General features: G+C 42.3%; 1 protein-coding gene across 16 annotated transcripts in view; it reads right to left on the bottom strand.

Moving 5' to 3' along the window:
• The window catches only part of CRACD (capping protein inhibiting regulator of actin dynamics), a 297618-nt gene that overhangs the window by 78688 nt on the left and 199128 nt on the right, over positions 1-19802 (bottom strand). For 2 of the 16 annotated variants that reach the window (XM_078367191.1, XM_035293656.3), the window contains exons 1-2: positions 15536-15745; positions 8491-8519 (exon numbers count right to left, since the gene is read on the bottom strand). The exons of 10 other annotated variants lie outside the window; for them this stretch is intronic. In XM_078367191.1, coding sequence (XP_078223317.1) covers positions 8491-8519; positions 15536-15576 — 70 coding nt within the window. In that variant the 5' untranslated portion in view covers positions 15577-15745. Of the gene's footprint in view, positions 1-8380; positions 8520-8904; positions 9017-15535; positions 15746-19802 lie in introns of those variants that run through there. 4 more of the 16 variants (XM_078367197.1, XM_078367196.1, XM_078367202.1 and 1 more) reach the window with 3 other exon arrangements.

Raw genomic sequence — 19802 nt, forward strand, 5'->3', positions numbered from 1 at the left:
TTACTATGTCATTGATGACTCTTTTGGGTACAATGCTACATTTCCCATTTCTCCATAAGCCCTGCAGTTTTTGTTTCATGAGTCTGCAAAGTATGTGGATTTTTAGTAATGCATATATGGCTTTATAGCAATGCTGACTATATGCACCTAAATAGAATCTCCTGAAATAGGCTTGTACTTATTTAGGTTTAGGCAACAACATATCAATAAAAATAATAACTCTTTGGCTGTTTCTTAACCTTTCCTCCTCCAGCTCTTAAAACCACGTCAATTTTTAATTTTTCTATTCGTTCCACTTGTCTATTAGAACCTCCTTTTACATATGTTTCACAATTCACAGGAGAAATAAAATATTTAGAAACAAGTAACAGAGGGTCAGGTACAGTGGCTCATGCCTATAATCCCAGCACTTTGGGAGGCTGAGGCGGGTGGATCACTTGGGGTCAGGAGTTCGAGACCAGCCTGGTCAACATGGTAAAACCCCATCTCTATTAAAAATACAAAAATTGGCTGGGTTTGATGGCTCACACCTGTTATCCCAGCACTTTGGCAGGCCAACATGGGCAGGTCACCTGAGGTCAGGAGTTTGAGGCCAGCCTGGCCAACATAGTGAAACCCCATATCTACTAAAAATACAAAATTATCTGGGTGTGGTGGAGCACATCTGTAATCCCAGCTACTCAGGAGCATTTGAGAATTTGTGTGGGGCTGCATTCAAAGCCGTTCTGGGCTGCATGAGGCCTCCAGCCCACAGGTAGCACAAGCTTCCTGCCTCAGGAGGCTGAGGCAAGAGAATCACTTGAACCTGGGAGGCAGAGGTTGCAGTGAGCTGAGATTGCAGCCTGGATGACAGAGAGACTTCTTTAAAAAAAAAAAGAAGCAGTAGCAGAGGCAGAGATATTTTTACTGTGAAGCCTCAGTGTTTGGCCACATCTCTCCCACATGCTAGAAGATATGTGGGTTGTGCTTCCTTCCAATGCTGGTTTCTGCCACTTGAGTTTCAGAGGGTGCCATGAATCAGTGACTGATTTTGGGTGGAAAATACTGGCAGGGGACCTGCCTGCTGCCTGGCCTTGCAGAATCCGTGCAGTAGCAACCTACCTCAAACAAAGGATACCTCTATACAAAGGCTGAACACATTAAAATCATGTCAGTTCCACACACAGTGTTGAACACCCAACATCTGTAGGATCAGTGCTGAGTCCTGCTTGGCTGCACTGATGGACAAAACAAAACTTTCAAGAATATCTGAGGGGCTTCAATCAGAGAAACAGAACCAACAGGAGGGGAGAGAGAGAGGAGTGGATAGACAGACAGACAGACAGACGATATATTGCAAGGAGTTGGCTCATACCAGGAGCTGGCTAGGCAGGTCTGAAATCCATAGAGCAAAGTTATCAGGAAGAACAGGCTGGATTCACAGCCATGGACTAAAGCTGCTCTCCAAAGGCGGAATTTATTCTCTCAGGAAAGCTTCTGCTCTGCTTTTAAAACCTTTCAATTTATTGAATCAGGTCCACCCAGATTATCGTAAGTAATCTCCCTTACTTAAAGTCAACTGACTGTGGACTTTAATTACACCTATAAAATACATTTACAAGAGCTCAACTAAACAACATTACAGTCTGATTAAATAACTGGGGACTATCTCCTAGCCAAGTGGATACATTGAAAAGCTCATCACACTCCACCCGTTGTCAACTTGGCACCCATACATATGTCCTTAAGCTGTACTTAATCTCCAAGTTTTTCATAAAGCCAATAAGAAAGTCATCCTTTCACTAATGTGATACAAGTATCCCACCTACATCTGAAATCACAGTAAAATCACAGTAACCTGTTCCCCTAGAAGAGGATGCAAAGTCCTTGGGTGGTGTTCACACTTCTCTGATATTCTGCAACTTAAATACTGAGAGAGAAAGTTAACTATCATTATCATATCTTATGTTAGATGATAAGTGGACAAGAGACGGAAGAAAACAAAAATGTTTGGTTAATAAATATGCAAACACATTCATAACGAAACAAGGAAGAAAGACTTCTGTCAGAGTCCTTGCTTCTACAACCAGGCATGTGGTTGTGACTTTATAGCTATCTTAATAGCTATCTTCCTCTGCTAACCATTCTATATTCCCTATCCCTCAGCAGAAACCTCAGCTGGTTGTGATTCTTAGCTTGGTTGTGATTCTTAGCTTGGTGGGAAAACTGAAGCCTGCATCCCTGAGGAATCTGGGCCCGTAGTCATCCTCAATTGGGTTCTGATTGTTATGGTTTCCCATTGCCTTTTGTCACAGGACTTGTGAGTGCTAAAAGGTCCTGAGGGATCTCCTGTATTCCAGACATGGTCTACCTTACCTCCATCATAAAGCAGCAGCTTACCCTTGGTAATCAGGACCAATCACCCCAGCCAGTCCAGCTTTGCCTGTTGACTGAGAGACAGGAGTGCACAGGGGTCAGATGACAGTCTCAGCTTCCAGTTCAAGGGAAGCACTGTCCCTCCCTTTGGAACGAAGGGAACTCCAGAACTGGAACGCTCTCACCAGGAGATAGCCTCAAGAGACAACAGGCCATTTACAACCTGAAGTGTGTCCTGACCAGAATTCTCTCCCACCCAGGAGGATCTCAAGACAACAGCCCCCTTACAACCTATCTTTGCCCACGATGGTGCCAGCTTGACCACCTGGTAGGTAAGTGAATCATGCAGATCCCACATCTGCTTGCTCCCTTCCCTGAATGCCATTCATGCCAAGTCCCCTTTAAAAGCCCCTGCTGGCTGGGCGTGGTGGCTCACGCCTATAATCCCAGTACTTTGGGAGGCCGAGGCGGGTGGATCACGAGGTCAAGAGATCGAGACCATCCTGGTCAACATGGTGAAACCCCGTCTCTACTAAAAATACAAAAAATTAGCTGGGCATGGTGGTGCGCACCTGTAGTCCCAGCTACTCAGGAGGCTGAGGCAGGAGAATTGCTTGAACTCAGAAGGCGGAGGTTGCGCTGAGCCGAGATTGTGCCATTGCACTCCAGTCTGGGTAACAACAGCAAAACTCCATCTCAAAAAAAAAAAAGCCCCTGCTTTTTTCCCCAAAAGCGAAGCAGTGCCCTTAAAGGCAGGAGCTTATACCTCCTCCCCTAAGCTAAGCTTTGGAATAAAGTCACTTTCTTTATACCAGAATCGCTCTTGTTAATTGAACTCTGCAAGTGGTGAGTGACTGAATCTACATTTTAGTTGCAGACCCATGAATCCTGACTATGAGAGAAACAGCACCATATACTGGACTCGGAGCATATATGGTTTGGTAATATTTTCATGAACACTACATGAACACAAATATCTTAAAATTCTTTGCCCAGAGATATCTATCCACATACCTCTTCCCAAAGACCTTTCTGTCACAATTTTTCAATTATATTCCTTTCAAATCCCTGACCACCCAGCCTATGAATTGGTATAGACTTGTACCTCTGGTCATTTTTCCTTCCAAGCAAAATGAACAATCAGATGCACTGCTCAAAGCTCTACCTTTACTGGGGGGATTCCCCTTCACCACTGTCCTTCAGGGCTGTCCCAGAATGGGGGTACAGCGTTATTGCTTTTGGGCGGTGCCTGCATTATTGTGCAGAACCAACTGTAAAACAGGCCTGAGTTTTCTCTTCCTTGGCTAACTAGACATAGGAACTCCCCACAGACCTGTAAACCAAAAAGTATCTGAGATAAGTCTCAATCAATTTAGAAGTTTATTTTGCCAAGGTCAAGAACATGCTCATGACACAGCCTCAGGAGGTGCTGAGAACATGTGCCCAAGCTGGTTGGATTATAGCTTGATTTTATGCATTTTAGGGGTATAGAAATTACAAGCAGACATCAGTCAATACATGAAAAGTGCACATTGGTTTGGTCTGGAAAGGTGGACAACTCAAAGTGGGGAGGTGCTTTCAGGTGGATTCAAAGATTTTTCTGACTGGCAATTGGTTGAAAGAGTTAAGTTATTTAAAGTCTTGGAATCAACAGAAAGGAATGTCTGGGTTAAGGTAAGGAGTTGTAGAGGCCAAGTTTCTTCTAATGCAGATGAAGCCTCCTCATAGGAGACTAGATCGGAAATGTTTCTTATCAGACTTAAAAAGGTGCCAGACTCTTAATCTCTCCTGAATCATAACAAGACCTGGAAGGTGAAGGATAGTGTATATAGAACGTAGATTTCTCCCACAAGAGGCAGCTTTATGAATGAGCCATTTATGAATATAGTAGCACAATCACAGCTCACTGCAGCCTTGACATCCCGAGCTCAAGTAATCCTCCCACCTCAGCCTTTGGAGTAGCTGGGACTACAGGTGTGTGCTACGGAGTCTAGCTAATTATTTATTTATTTATTTATTTTTGGGTAGAGACAAGGTCTCATTATGTCGTCCAGACTGGTCTCAAACTCTTGGGTGCAAGCAGTCCTCCTGCCTCAGCCTCCCTAAGTGCTGGGACTACAGGTGTTAGTTACTGCACCCAGCCTGCAGGGCCATTAAAAAATACATCGAGGCTGGGCATGGTAGCTCACGCTTGTAATCCCAGCACTTTAGGAATCCAAGGTGGGTGGATTACCTGAGGTCAAGAGTTTGAGACCAGTCTGGCCAGTATGGTGAAATCTCATTTCTACTAAAAATACAAAAATTAGTCAGGCGTGGTGGTGGGCACCTGTAATCACAGCTATTTGGGAGGCTGAGGCATGAGAATTGCTTGAACTTGGGAGGTGGAGGTTGTAGTGAGCTGAGATCTCACCACTACACTCCAGCCTGGGTGAGAGAGTGAGACTCCATCTCAAAAAAAAAAAAAAAAAAAAAAAAACCATCAAAATATACTCTAGGGTAAAATATTGATTTCTTTCAGAGCCTGCTATCTGTAATTTTGTAACATATCTTATTGCCTCAAAGAGTCTGTTTTGTCAGTCTTAAGATCTCTGTTTTAATGTTAATGCTGGACAGCTGTGCCTGAATTCCAAAGGGAGAAGGGTATAATGAGGTGTGGGTGCTGGCATGTCTGCTGGGGGGCTCTTGGCCAGCAAGAGGGTCCCAACCTGGAAAGGGGGGTGCGTGGAAGAGAAGAAGAAAGAACAACGGGGTCTGGAGGGTTGAGAAGTTAGATGCTTCATCAGCAGCTTTATTGAACTCAGGGTCTGGTTATATACATTACAAGTAGAAGTGTTTACGTCATGGGATCAGTGTTTCATGAGATAAAGGGGAACAGAAAGTTTTACAATACAATCACAAGTCACCATATTTTGGATAAATATGCTGGGAACAGGGAGATACATAATCAGGTTAAAGCAGGGGGTGCAATCATCAGTCACAAGAGTCCAGGTGCAATATCTAAGTTTAGAAGTTTAAAAGAAACTATTTATCTAGGGCAGGAGTTTCACAAGAAAATCACAGGCTACATTATAAATCATTAAGTCACAAGCAGTATTGTAAATACCACATCAAGGGTCCAGGTGCAGGAAAGACATAAACAAAGCAATTTTTACTATTAGCTTGCTTTGAAAATTTAAGTCATAACTTAAAGAAGAAACTATAATGAATAGAGAACTTTTGGTTCTCTATGAGAACCAAAGTGGACACCATGAGAACCAAAAGTGGACACCATGCCTCCCATCACCTCAGCACGATAGAGTAATAACTCATGTTGTTTTTTGTATATCACATAAGCTTTCTTGCAGTCCTTCTTCCCCATAGCTCAACTACTTCCAACAGGGGGCCCGTGTCCGGGATCAAGCTCAACCATATGGTGTGAGCCACTACTTGGGGGTCTCACATGGGAGCGTTCCCACAATGAGGTATGTCTGACGCCCCTCCCTTTCCATATGGCCTGAACTAGTTTTTCAGGTCTACTTTGGAATGCCTTTAGCCAAGAGGGGGCATTCAATCTGTTGGGGACTTAGAACTTTATTTTTGGTTTACATTCCACAGATACAAGGTGACAGAAAGAAGGTAATGTAGCAAGAATGAGGACCATGGGCATTTGGGCTATTTCCTATTCAGTTTAAATGTGGCCTCAGAGCCTGCTCAAGCCTGATCTCGTGTGTACACCACTTCCATATGATGATACTGTGCATTCCTAATATGATGGTGTGGTGGGTCAGACAACATCCAGTTCACAATACGTGGCTCAGGCTTCATGGAAACTTGGTGGCCCATGATTAAGCATTCAGTCTCGACTAATATACATAACTAGGCCAAAGCTGTTTCTTAAAAGGACAGTAGTTGTATTAGTTTGTTTTCATGTTGCTGATAAAGATATACCTGAGACTGGGCAATTTACAAAAGAAAGAGGTTTAATGGACTTACATTCCGCATGGCTGGGGAGGCCTCACAATCATGGCAGAAGGTGAAAGGCATGTCTCACATGGCAGCAGACAAGAGAAGAGAGCATGTGCTGGGAAACTCCCCTTTATAAAACTGTCAGATATCTTGAGACTTATTTACTGTCACAAGAACTGCACAGGAAAGACCTGCCCCCATGATTCAATTATCTCCCACTGGGTCCCTCCCACAACATGTGGGAATTATGGGTGCTACAATTCAAGATGAGATTTGGGTAGGGACACGGCCAAACCACAACAGTAGTTATCTGCAGAGGATGGCAGAGTTTTTCTCTAAAATTCTAAGGGTGTGAGCTGTGAATCACCTATGGGGCCAGCCAAGTACTCCAAACAGCATCCCTCTCAACCAGGACCCTTCAGGCAACATTGGATCTGCTGGGTCATATGGCTCAAAATGACAGAGCAACTTGCACAGAAGTCTGGACCTGTTGCAGAACTTTCTCTTGTCCTGGGCCCTATTCAAAATGAGCAGCTTCTTGGGTTACAAGGTAAATGGGCCAAAATCACACACACAGATGAGAAATAGGTTGCCTCCAAAATCCAAAGAAAAGCCACCAGACATGATGCTTCTTTTCTGGTTATAAAGAGAGGTCAGATACTTATCTTTCACATTGGAAGGGACATCTCAATATACCTCACACCACTAGACCCCTAGAAATTTCACTGACAGGGATGGCCCATGAAATTTAATGGGATTTATTTCTCATCTTTTGGCCAGTACAGTTCTTACCAATACTTGATTGCCACTTTCTGCTCAGCAGGTCCAAGCATCATGTCTGCATGTTTGTGGCCTCTGTAATGTTATTGCTGTGTCACTGATTTCTTTTAAAAACAAGCTAACTGATTTTTTTTTAGAGTCAGTGTCTCCATTTGGTACTCTTTGAAACATGAATTGTTAACAATTTCAAGGTTTTTGTGTCTTTTTTTTTTTGAGACGGAGTTTTGCTCTTGTTACCCAGGCTGGAGTGCAATGGCGCGATCTCGGCTCACCGCAACCTCCACCTCCTGGGTTCAAGCAATTCTCCTGCCTCAGCCTCCTGAGTAGCCGGGATTACAGGCACGTGCCACCATGCCCAGCTAATTTTTTGCATTTTTAGTAGAGACGGGGTTTCACCAAATTGACCAGGATGGTCTCGATCTCTTGACCTCGTGATCCACCCGCCTCGGCCTCCCAAAGTGCTGGGATTACAGGCTTGAGCCACCGTGCCCGGCCGGTTTTTGTATCTTTACATTAGTGCCTTCATTAAATTGCGAGCAAAATGGTGCTGCTAAACCAGAAGTGAGCCCCGAAGAAAAGAATGTTTATTGAGGATTGTTGAGGAGAGGACATTTAGTAACGTTTGCGGCTATCACAGATTTAATGGGCTAAGCAATTAGACAGCTGGAAATCATGAGAAAAATTGTAGTAACTATTAGAATAGAGATTCAACACAGGTTAATGAAATAACTAGTCATAGATTTCAGAATAATTTGACCAATTTTTTTTTTGAGACGGAGTATTGTTCTGTCACCTAGGCTGGAGGACAGTGGTGCAATCCTGGTTCACTGCAACCACCACCCTCCCAGGTTCAAGCAATTCCCCTGCCTCAGCCTCCTGAGTAGCTGGGACTACAGGCACCTGCCACATTTTTATTTTAATAGAGATGGAGTTTCACTATTTTGGCCAGGTTGGTCTCCAACTCCTGACCTTGTGATATGCCCGCCTCGGCCTCCCAAAGTGCTGGGATTACTGGAGTGAGCCACTGCGCCTGGTTGACCAATATTTTTTTAAACCTAGGCGCAGGTGCAGTAATAGTTTCTGCCGGATAAAAGGTGAACTTAAAGTCAAATTCTCAAACCATGCTGGAGTATGTAAAAGCTCTTAGAGATATAGGACAGAAGTCACTAGTTCCACTATGTGAGCATCAGTTCTCGGTAAGTTCAGCAGGAGTTCTAGATGGTGCCGGTGGGAAGTGGGCCAGGGTCAATGTGATGCTAACCTTCCCTGGACCCACTGGGCAGAGTGCTTGATTGCTTACTGAATAGATGAGATTCATGAAGTACGAAACCAAGAGGCAGGAGAATGAAATCCTTAGTGTTCAGATGGTCGAGGAAAGGAATAAGAAGTCGCCTCGTCCTCTGTGCCTACCTGTGAGTAGTGCCACACTGAAATGATTTCTGAGAACAGAAAAAACAAAACAAAATCCAGAACTCTGCTTTAAAGGATTTTTTAAATGAAATTCTATAGTCTGTCTCAGGATTCCAGACTGGGTGGGACAGTCCTGTCAGGCTATTCCTCCTTGATCCTAGACTTACTCTGTTGCACTAACATAAAGTTTATGTCTTTTGGCTTCCTATTCTGCTCTCATTGGAGAGCACTATGTGTGGATGAAACAGCCCTGTGATAGTCACCATCCTCTGACCACATGCCTCTTTCCCAGACTAAATCTTAGACAATAGCTCAGACTAGTAACAGATTCCTCTGGTAGGGTCCTATTCTGGGGAGACAAAAAAAGATATAATTGCTACACGTTCTGCAGAATCTTTCAATTAACTCACGCACCAGATACTGCTGGAAGAGATGACCTTCCAATTCTGAAATTCAAAGGGTCAATGACTGAAGTTTCCACCCATATCTTGGATGTGTTACCTTTTTGACTAGTGACCACTGACTCGTGATGTAGAAGTAAAGGAAAAAACTCCAGAGCTGTCCTTTGTCCTTTTATGGTTGAGAACTGCTTTTGTGATACAATCAGTGCTCCATGGTGACAGGTGACTTAGGAATCCATGTGTTAGCTACACAGTCCTTCACTGTCCAAAGTCCTCAAAGAGAGCCACAGGAGCCCCACAGCTGGCATCAGAAAATCTCATGAAATCTCCTGAAGCACACATATTATGGTTCAAATTTCTGTGACCTAAATGCAGCCCCTTTGGGCAATGATTGCTGTGTTTTTTAGTTTTGCTTTGTTGTTTTGTTTTTTGCTTTTAACATTGCTGAGTCCATGAACAGTGGCTGAAACTATGCCATTTCTGTGTACATTTCATAACAAAGGAGAAATCCTTTTTTACTTGAAGAGTAAAAAATGAGACATGAGGAAACAAGCCTGGAGTCCTAAAGATCTGGGGTTGGCCACCTCTGCCATTTTCTAGCTTCTTAGGACCTCAGTTCTCACACCTGTAAAATGAGGTGACTGAACTATCGACTATCAAGGGTCCCTCCTAGATATAAATTCTATGAACTGTTTCTTTAAAATACTAAGAAAGTTTAGAACATATCTGGCTCATAAAACTTATAACTCTAGGCTGGGCATGGTGGCTTACGCCTGTAATCCCAGCACTTTGAGAGGCCAAGGTGGATGGATCACGAGGTCAAGAGTTCAAGATCAGCCTGGCCAAAATGATGAAACCCCGTCTCTACTAAAAACTATAACAATTAGCTGGGTGTGGTGGCAGGTGCCTGTAATCCCAACTACTTGGGAGGCTGAGGCAGGAGAATTGCTTGAACCCGGGTGGCAGAGGTTGCAGTAAGCTGAGATCATGCCACTACACTCCAGCCTAGGTGACAGAGTGAGACTCCATCTTAAAAAAAAAAAAAAACTTGTAACGTTATAAATTACGTATTAATTATATGCGTTATGTTTTCTCTGCTCCTGGTTTATTCGCCGAATTTTGCTGGTGTTGTTATTATTGTGGCTTATCTTGCAAAATAAATGACCTTCAGGGCCTGGGAGAGGCCAGAGTATAGTCTGCAAGTTGCTAAAAGAGAGCCAAGTCATTTAAGTCAGGATGCAGGTCTCTACTCCTAGGAAGAACATGTTCATGGAGAATGAGTAAGGTCACAGTCCTATAATCCAAATCCCCAACCCCCATTATCTGACTGTTACCCTGGTCAGGCCAGTGAGGTTTTCTGAGAAGAGTGACTAACATGTGAACCTCAAATCTGCACAGAATATGTGAACCTGCCTTCAGACACACTTCTAAGACATCAGGGAATTACACAAATCACTCAGGGTTCCATTTAGGTCCTGAGGTTCTACACTCAAGGGCAAAGTCAGGCTTCAGACAACCTTGGACTTATGAGCCAATGATACAAAGAGAGAGCTTCAGTCATTGACTAATTCTGCCCCAGTATATCCAGACTGTGATAACCTGTGTTTGCCTGTTTGCTTTTCTTGGTGTCGTGTATATTGAGGAATATGCACTCTGCCTGGACTCCTGCTCCACTCAATAATCCTGGAACTTTACATCCTGTAGGCTAAATCAGTCTGTCTATGGATCACCAGTGCTACTCAACACTACCTTCACAAGATCCCTGTTTCCACTGTATTCTGTCCAGATCTGGGACTATGGCCAGCCGATGAGTATTTATTGCAGTCCTATAGTCAATACTCTAATCCTGAGCGGGCACTGGCACAGCACAGAATTCTTGAGTTCCTGACGCCAGTGAACCCACAGAAAGGAGAAGAGTATGCTGCTTTTCACAATTCAAGTCGTCCTAATTCTGGCCTCCTGTGAGAAGTTGGAGGCTGCTAGGGAAAAAAAAAAATCTCTGGTAACAGCTGATCGAGTTCTGTCTACTTAGGGGTTCAAAGAGTTTGGTGGTGTTAGAGATGGTTGTGATGGTGGTATGTGTGTGTGCACTGGGAGCGAACTGAAAGAGTGTGTAGAGTTTTTCCTTGAGGGTATGTAAAGCCCAGAGAAGTAAGGTAGTTTTTTGGACTAAGAGGAATCTTAAGGCCGGCATTCTTCATAGTGGGTGACAGCCCATTTCGTGACCCTCGAATCAATTTAGTGTGTCATCATCAAAATTGCTTAATAACATTAAGTAGAATAGAAAGGAAAAGAATGGAGTGAAATACAACATAAGGCTGGATAGAAAGGAAGAGAATAGAGTGAAATACGACATAAGGTTAGTACTACTTCATGATAATTCTGTTTGCAGTTTTATATGCATATGTATACACAACTTTATATATATATATATATATATATATATATATATATATATATATATATATGTTCTGATATAAAACATATTTATTGCTCTGGATCAAGTAAAAAATATTTGAGAAATACTGATCAAGAAAAATGGCCACATTTCCCAGTAAGTTAGGCATTTAGATGCCAGAGTAAACAACTATTTATCTACACTCCATTGCATATGTGGCAGTCACTCTGCCTAAAGGAAGAGAAAGCATTGCGTGCAAAAACAAGCTGAGAGCTGCCAGAGCGATTAACTAAGCGCTCTGACATTGCCAAAGCCAGAGCTGATGTTCATACTGCTGAGATCTCAACTTTGGCTTTGATCATTTTGCTTCTCAAGTACCGAAACTCTACCAGAGTTTCACAAAATCTTCCACTTCTCAATTAAGAAAAAAAGAACGCTTTATTAAATATGAGCCTTAGTGGCCACTGAATTTGGTTTTGAGCATAACCTAAATACTCATAATTTGGGGGGCATAACTTTAAGGAAGTATTATGCTTTACTTTTCCATATATGCTTCACTTTTAACATACAATTCCTGCCTGGGCTAAAGGAAATAAAATCTGCACACACCAGACAGATCTCTGCTGAATCGCATCACCGAATAGTTTTTGAGTACCTTTCAAATATCAGTTCCAAGGAGTTGGAAGTGACAGTGAAGTCACTATTTGATTTCTACGTGAGACCAGAGAAGTTAAGGTAACTGAACAAGGTTAGATGCCAAGTAAGTGAAGAAACCAGGCCTGTCCACTCTGAGCCTGATGTCTAGACACTCGGCCAGCCAGGCGCTGAGACCAGAAGACTCAGGCGGTCAAGGCATACTCTATTCCTCTCTAGCAGTTTTTCAGGGCTTCCCTTCCTAGACCAATATCCAAAGTAACTGTGTGGCACCAGAGTATTAGGTAAAAGGTGGAAGAAGACTATTCTGGAACCATTAAATGGAAGCACTACATTACGCTCCTTCAAACATCATGTGGGAAATTTCAGAATTTGTTCCTAACCACCAGCAGCTGTGCAGGATGAAGACATGAATGGATTCAAGGAATCTTTAGACATGTTCATCAAGGGAAAATTCCCAATGGTTACTGAGGACAGTTAGAGCTATTTCAAAATATGTTTGTCATTAAATGAAGTTGGTTGGAAGGGGAAAAAATACTATTTTTTCCATAAATAGTAATATTAGTAAACTGTATTAAAATTTGGACATGTGCCAGGCTTAAAGTTTTACATGTAATACCTCACGACCACTCTGTGAGGTATATTTTCCACGTTTTATAGATGAGAAAATGGAAGTTCAGAGAGGTAAAATGATTGCCCAGTGTCACACAGTTAATCCCTGGCAGAGCTGAGACTCAAACCAAGTCTAATTCCAACTGCCATGCTCTTAACCATTTTGCTGCATTTCAAAAGTATGTCTTGGAGACACGATGAGATTGAGAGCTCATTCTTTGCAAGGCATTCGAGCTCTGGAGTTAGACATTGGTTCTGAGTCTCAGTTCTGTTTCTAGCTTACAAGACTTTGGGCAACTTCCATAATCTTTTAAGTTTCTGCTTTCTTGTTTGTAAGCCAGGAGTAATAATAATACACAGCTTATTGACTTGTAAGGAATAAATTAGATATGGTATATAAGGCACCTAGTAGAATGTCCAGCAAAAATAATTAGTTATTATATTGCTAGTATTAAGAAATGTTTTATTAGACACCAAGGATGAAACAAGAGAAAAATGAAATTTCTAAAATTAATGAATGGGTATGTTTTGACCATTATACGACATATCTTACTTATGAAAAAAGAGAAAAGAAGTTAGGAAGAGGGAAAGAAGGGAAAGGAGAAGAGTGGGATATAGAGAATCAAAATGTAAGAAGGAAAAGCATAAAGAGGAAAAAGAATATTAGGAAGTACATAACACAATGAGAAGGAAAGTTAAAGAGCTTTAGATATTTTACAGGGTAATTCAGACTCACTTTGAAGATGGAATAAGGTTTCTTTATCTTGTTTTACCCCAATCCCAGGACATATTCGACCTCACTGGCATATGGCAATATTCCGGATAGTGAGAAAACAATGTTAACTCTCGTGCAAGTTGCCTACAATTCTGGACAAACACATAAACTAGTAATGTTTGTAATAAATCAGATACAAAGGCAGCCATAGGCACATATACAATTTTAAATTACAGTTCAAAGAACCATGAGACAAGAAATTTTCCTTTTTTCTAAGATGGCCAGAAACCAAACTATCTCCTAATAATGGCCAAAACTCGGCAGGTGTGGTACAAGGCTCTGGGGTAAAGAGCAAATACATAGGCTCAGGAGGCATCTTTCTTCTTCCAAAATACTCCAAGGGGTCTCTGTGGAGATGGAGGCTTTTTACAATCTCTGAAAGATAAATGCCAAGGCAGGTGCCTGGTATTCCGATAAAATTTATTGCCTATAAATAATGTATTGAGCCTTGATTGCATTTTAATTAAAAAAAAATCTATGCGTATGACCTACCTAAATATGGGAGAAGCAAAGTAGGCACCTAATAAATACTTAGCTGACTGAGTTTTAGTTCTTGCTCACCAAAAGTGAGCAGATTAAATACTAAAACTTTAAAACACAGAGTCTTCTAGGTATGAGCAACACCCGGTCCCTCAAATGTGGATTTATCCATAGTAAGATGTCAGCTCTGAATCAGAACAAATTATTTTGAGAAATAGTTTCCAACCATTTGAACGAAGGAAGCTCTCTAAAAACAAATTGCACTGAGCTATTCTTTGCAATGCTCCTGATTCTTCAGTGGGAAACAAATAATGCTCCTAGTTTGTCTGTAAGAAGAGCCTGTATTGGATTGATAAGCTGAGTATTCTCTAATGGGATCCCACAGCCCCACCACTGGAAAGATTCATTCCACATCCTGGTGCTGCTGTGATGTTTTATTCATTTCCTTGGGTATATACCATACAGAATCCTCAGCCTCTTCGAATTCACTCTCTCAAGTTATTTATCTTGATAAAATACTGTGGAGTGCTGTAAGTATAACGCATCCCATGAAAATCCACGCCTAGGCTTCACAATAGGATTCATTCTCTCTCTCTCTCTCCCCCTTTAAGACAGTCTCACTCTGTTGCCCAGGCTGGAGCACAGTGGCACAATCTTGGCTCACTGCACCTCTGCCTCCCAAGTTCATGTGATTCTCCTGTCTCAGCCTTCCAAGTAGCTGGGATTATAGCCACACACCACTATACCCAGCTAATTTTTGTATTTTGAGCAAAGACGGGACTTCACCCTTTGCCACGTTGGTCTCAAACTCCTGACCTCAGGTGATCCACCTGCCTCGGCCTCCCAAAGTGTTGGGCTTACAGGCGTGAGCCCCCATGCCTGGCTCACAATAGGATTCTCTATGTGAGTTTTTCCTTTCTTACTTATTAATTGGAAGGCTGCCAACTACTGGAGGAGAGGAAGGCAGAGATCCTTTATGTAACTCTGAAAGCCAAAGTGGACTTTTCTTTAGATTCCTGAGTTATTATCAGCTGCCACTCAACCATTGCCAATCACGCAGCTGGAAAAGTAGCTAGCATATTATCAATTACTCCTAACACAAGAAATAAAGCCAGGACAAGAAAAGACTATCAGGAGAATACTCCTTTACTGCGTAGGACTGATCTAGCAAGAGAGACTCAAGAGCTTCAAAAGATACAGTCTACCCCTGGGCTCCAACTCTTAGCATAAATGGCAGAAGGAGAGGGTGTCATGTGCAAAACGGTCTTGTGCCACAGTGGGTTTCAGCCTTGCTTCTCCCCCAGTCCCATCACAGAGGATGATCACAGAGCACAAAGCTTGGATTATTTGCAACTCCTTTTTCCTAGCAATATCACAACTCTTTCTCTCACATTTAACAAAGCTTATAAAAGTACAGGAGAGAATGACTTACAGAGGGCTAACTATGAATGTACTCGAACTTTTTTGAATATCTAAGTCCTAATACCAGTACCCAGGTACTGACTCTTAGTACTAGCCATACCAGTACTAGCACTAATACCAGTACCTAAATATTACTAATAATAACAGTGTTGGGAGATTCATGTCATAGAAAACTGCTGCCATGGAGGCAGGAAGCTGGAAGCCATTCCGTGATATCATTAGGGTGACAACAGATGCCAGTTTCTTCCCCCATTTCCCAATTTCAGAGGGCAAGTACAGGGCCTTTACATTCCATACACTTACCTTCTGGGCTGACTGAAGCCTACAGTTTCCTGATCAAACATGAGATTCTTCCATCTGGTAAGTTAGCTCCGCTCAGAGACACCACACCATGAGAGTGAGCGTGCTCCATGTAGAAGCTCAGTAGGGCACTTGGTATGTTATGATAAAAAGCTCCTACGGTATGAGTCAGGTGAGTGCAGGTACTATTGGGTTGGCTTTGGACACGGTTCTAATTCCAGTAAGGAGAAAACAGCCAATGGGGGATCCAACCCAGGATTCTGCTCTTGACAGTTGCTCTGAGAACCCCTGTGCCAAGCAGCTCAACTGCCCGCCCTGTGGCTGTGCATGCATCCCTCCCGACCCTGCAGTTACAGACACATCAAGTAACCTAACTTGCCATCACCTTTCACCTAAGGCCCCACGTGAAGATGTAATCTTTCCATTAAAAGATATCAATGAAAAAGGAAGGTAGACGAGAGGACAGATTTGAGATGCTTTAGTCTCAGCATTTTTTACTTTCAGAGGATAGAAAAATGGCAACTCAAGGAAGTGCCTCTTCCCCCACATCTGACAAAGACTGGCTGAGAAGCACACTCAGCTCATGAGAGCTGGCTGAGAGCTCAGGCCAGCAGGTTGGGGCTCGAAATCACAGACTTAGTTACTGTTCAGGCTGTGGACAATGACTCCTGCCCATCTTCCTCCCCATCGGTATCTGCCTAGGACAAATGCAGACATTGCTTCTTGACAAAACAGACTAGGCACAATACGTAACACAGTCTACGTTTTGCTTGAATCTTATGTAAAAGAAGAGAGAAAAAGCAATTCAATGTTTGCAAGGAAAATAAAATCTGTTTACATGCCAATGACCTTGAGCACAAATTATTTGCTACCTCACCCAAACATTGAAAGTTTGATTTTTCCTTTACTTCAATGAAGGGCAATAAGAGACAGAGTGTCTGGGACAGAATATAGGTACTAAGGTACCATTAGGTATTCTGCTCTTGTATCTGACTAGGAATCACTTTGTCCTAGCCAAAGCAATGACTCATCCTATGCCACCAGTGTTACAATAGGAGCTTGATTTGCAGCAGCAGAGCAAATGGTGCAATGCTCCTTAAAAAAGCTCTGCTCCAGCATTTCTGGAAGATTAATTAAGCCAGTGCAGGAAATGGAAAATCACTTTTGCCATTTTGCATTAAGTAGAGATGACCAAAATACAACTGAAGTACCAAAGGCTTTCGTACAGAAAACCAGTCAACATTCCTGCATATGCTTGGTTTTGGCCATTGTTGTTTAGTTTAGTTTTTTTTTTTTTTTTTTTTTTTTTTGGCATGGGACAAAAGATAGTAGAGGCATCAGAGCCAGGGAGATTTTCAGGGATTCTGAGATTAGACAGTCTTAAGATGGGGTAAAATTGCTAGCAACTATAGACCAACGGTAACTGGTAGGCAGTCTTCTGATTTAGATTCATACTTGCATTCATTCAACAATTATTTATTATCTATCCAATATGAGAAAGACTTTACAGAAAATACTAAGACAATGTAATGGGTTCCTAATATATTAAATAAGATAGAGAGTGATATGCTCTATGAGAAGGGGTGGTTATTTCAAGGATGGAATTATTATTTCTAGATGAAGGCGAATTACCTGTAGAAGGGAAAATGATTGGCCTTGAAGGATGAATAAAACACAATGTTTGAAAATCAGGGAAAAGTTTGAGAAATGAGCACAAAGAAATGAAGGTGAGAAAATGCAGGGAATCAGAGGGCAGTTGGTAATTAACACTGCCTGCAGCAGAGGGCACTTATGAGAGAGATCAATCAGATTGGAAGGGCAGCTTCAGACAGGATTTATGGAAGATTGTGAAACATACTAAGCACATGGCTATGTGGGAAATGTGTTCCACTTTCATGATTTGTGAGCAGAAGTTATATTTAAAACCTTAACAAACAGAGCACACAGGACAGCCACAGGGCTGGGCAGAGTCCTGGCGGCCCACTTGTGGGCCAGGTATTAACCCTTTTGTCATGGACTGCAGGGTGGTATGGGGGTATGTCAAGAAGGGTTAGAACAGCTAGTGTGGGGGGCATGGGAGGCATTTGGGGGTCTGAAGGAAATGACCATTTACCAATAAATGCAGAGTATTTCAGAATTTTACCAACTGATACAGACAGTTTTTCTTTGTTGCTAAAATTCAGCCTGATACACACTGGCTGAATTTTAGCAACAAAGAAAAAAAAATCTATATCAAAAGCCAATATAAGCTTTAGATCTATAGCCTGGACCTCTACTTGGATGTCCGTAGGTATCTCAGTAAGTTTAAAACCAAACTCACGATGTACTTTCCTAAACACGTAACACCGTATGATTACTTCACAAAATGATACCATAAGTCATCCAGGTGCTCACACCAAAAATCTGGGAATCATTATCAGGCCCATAACATCACTGCCAGCATATGAACCACCCTCCTGGCTTTAGAGAACTTCCATTATGTAAATTTTGATGGGAGCCAGGGCTACTCTCTATTTTACACCCTATACTTCTGCCTTCAGAAATTTCTCAAATTCCCAGAACGTTAGATGATAAACCTATATAAGGTGGTCCTGAATCTCAGGTAGTCTCCCATTTTCCCAGTAAGACAATCCTCCTGTCACTTAGCAAAAAAGAAAAAGAAGAAGTCTTTGGAGGACTTTTTGGTCAATTTAAATATATACTATCTTTGAACTCATGGACAGAGAGAGTAGAAGAATGGTTACCAGAGGCAGGAAGAGTAGCAAGGGGCTTGCGGGGAGAGGGGGATGATTAATTGGCACAAAAAAACCCCAGAAAGAATGAATAAGACCTACTATTAGACTAGGGTGACTATAGTCAATACCTTAATTGCACATTTTTAAATAACTTAAAGAGCGTAAATGGATTGTTTGCAACTCAAAGGATAAATGCTTGAGGGGATGGGTACCCCATTCTTTATGATGCTTATTTCACACCCATGTACCCTTATGTCAATAGGGTGACTTATGTACCCCTATGACAAAACATCTTATGTACCCCATAAATATATACACCTACTATGTATCCACAAAAATTAAGAAGAAAAAGAAAAAAGAGAGAGCCATTTACAAAATCCAATGCTACTTTACATTGGATAATATGCTATTTTGGAGAAAACTGTAACACAGTATTTGAGCAAAAAGCCAGGTGTTTTGTTTTATAACATAGTATATTAGTTTATAGACTAAGTTGATACCAAAAAGAGGCTCCAATATACAGTGACTCAGACAAGTTCGGAGTTCATTTCTCTCTCTGCTAACATTCCTTATGTTGACAAGTGACACAAGACAAGTGGATGCTGTGGCTCTTTCTATTCTTTCTATTTTGTTGTCCCCCGTCCCCTAAGGCCTTGATCTTTGGTTGATCACCATCTCCTACGGCCCTGATCTTGCTCTATGTTTGAATCTTCCTCACGGGCACCACATCCACATCTTACTCCTGAAGGGAGCGAGAGAGAAGCAAGGACAAGCCGAGTTAAGAGAGTGAAGCAGAAACTGCTCACACCATGATAAGAATTTAGCTGGTGGACACAGCTGCTGTAGGGAAATCTGGGACATGCAGACTCTACCCAGGTATCCACATTCTTTGCCAAAACTTGGGGAAGTTCTATTAGTAAAAAGGATAAGGGGAAAAATAGAAAGTAGGGGACATTAGAATCTTCTCCAAATTCAGGACTCTCAAATGGCAGTATCTATAGGCTTTTCTCTGGGGTGATTCATGTGCTCTAGGGGTGCATCCCTCAACTCCTTACCTGGTGCCCCAGGCTGCTCACAGTCCCTGTGAAGTGTTCCATGAACTCCCTTGTTTTCACATAGGGTCCTCGCTCCCACCCTCCCTCGCCTGCCATCTCAGAGCCCGGTGGTCCTCTGGTTTTGTTTCTCCAGAGAATAAACTTCTGGTTTTATGTGGCGGCAGAAGAGGCTTAGTTCCCTATCAGTCTGGAATGGGAGTCGGAAAGTGGGGTTCAAGTTCTCCATGGATGGATTTTTCCCCTAAAATCCCTGTCCTTGACCTCCCATCACCTCTGCTTCCTGTGGCCCCTGACATCTTTATTTCTGAGCTTTTCAGGGGTTCTTCAGCTGCTCATCCTTGCAGCAACGTAGGTTTGAACTTACCATTCTCTTGCCATTCCCACACCACTGTTCAGGCTTCATAAATCCTCGTTCCGGGCTACACATGGCCCCCAGTGTCATTGAAGCTTGCATGCCTGTTTCTTGTTCTTTTTATTATT

The sequence above is a fragment of the Callithrix jacchus genome, chromosome 3, assembly GCF_049354715.1.
Source record: "Callithrix jacchus isolate 240 chromosome 3, calJac240_pri, whole genome shotgun sequence".
Classification (NCBI taxonomy): domain Eukaryota; kingdom Metazoa; phylum Chordata; class Mammalia; order Primates; family Cebidae; genus Callithrix; species Callithrix jacchus.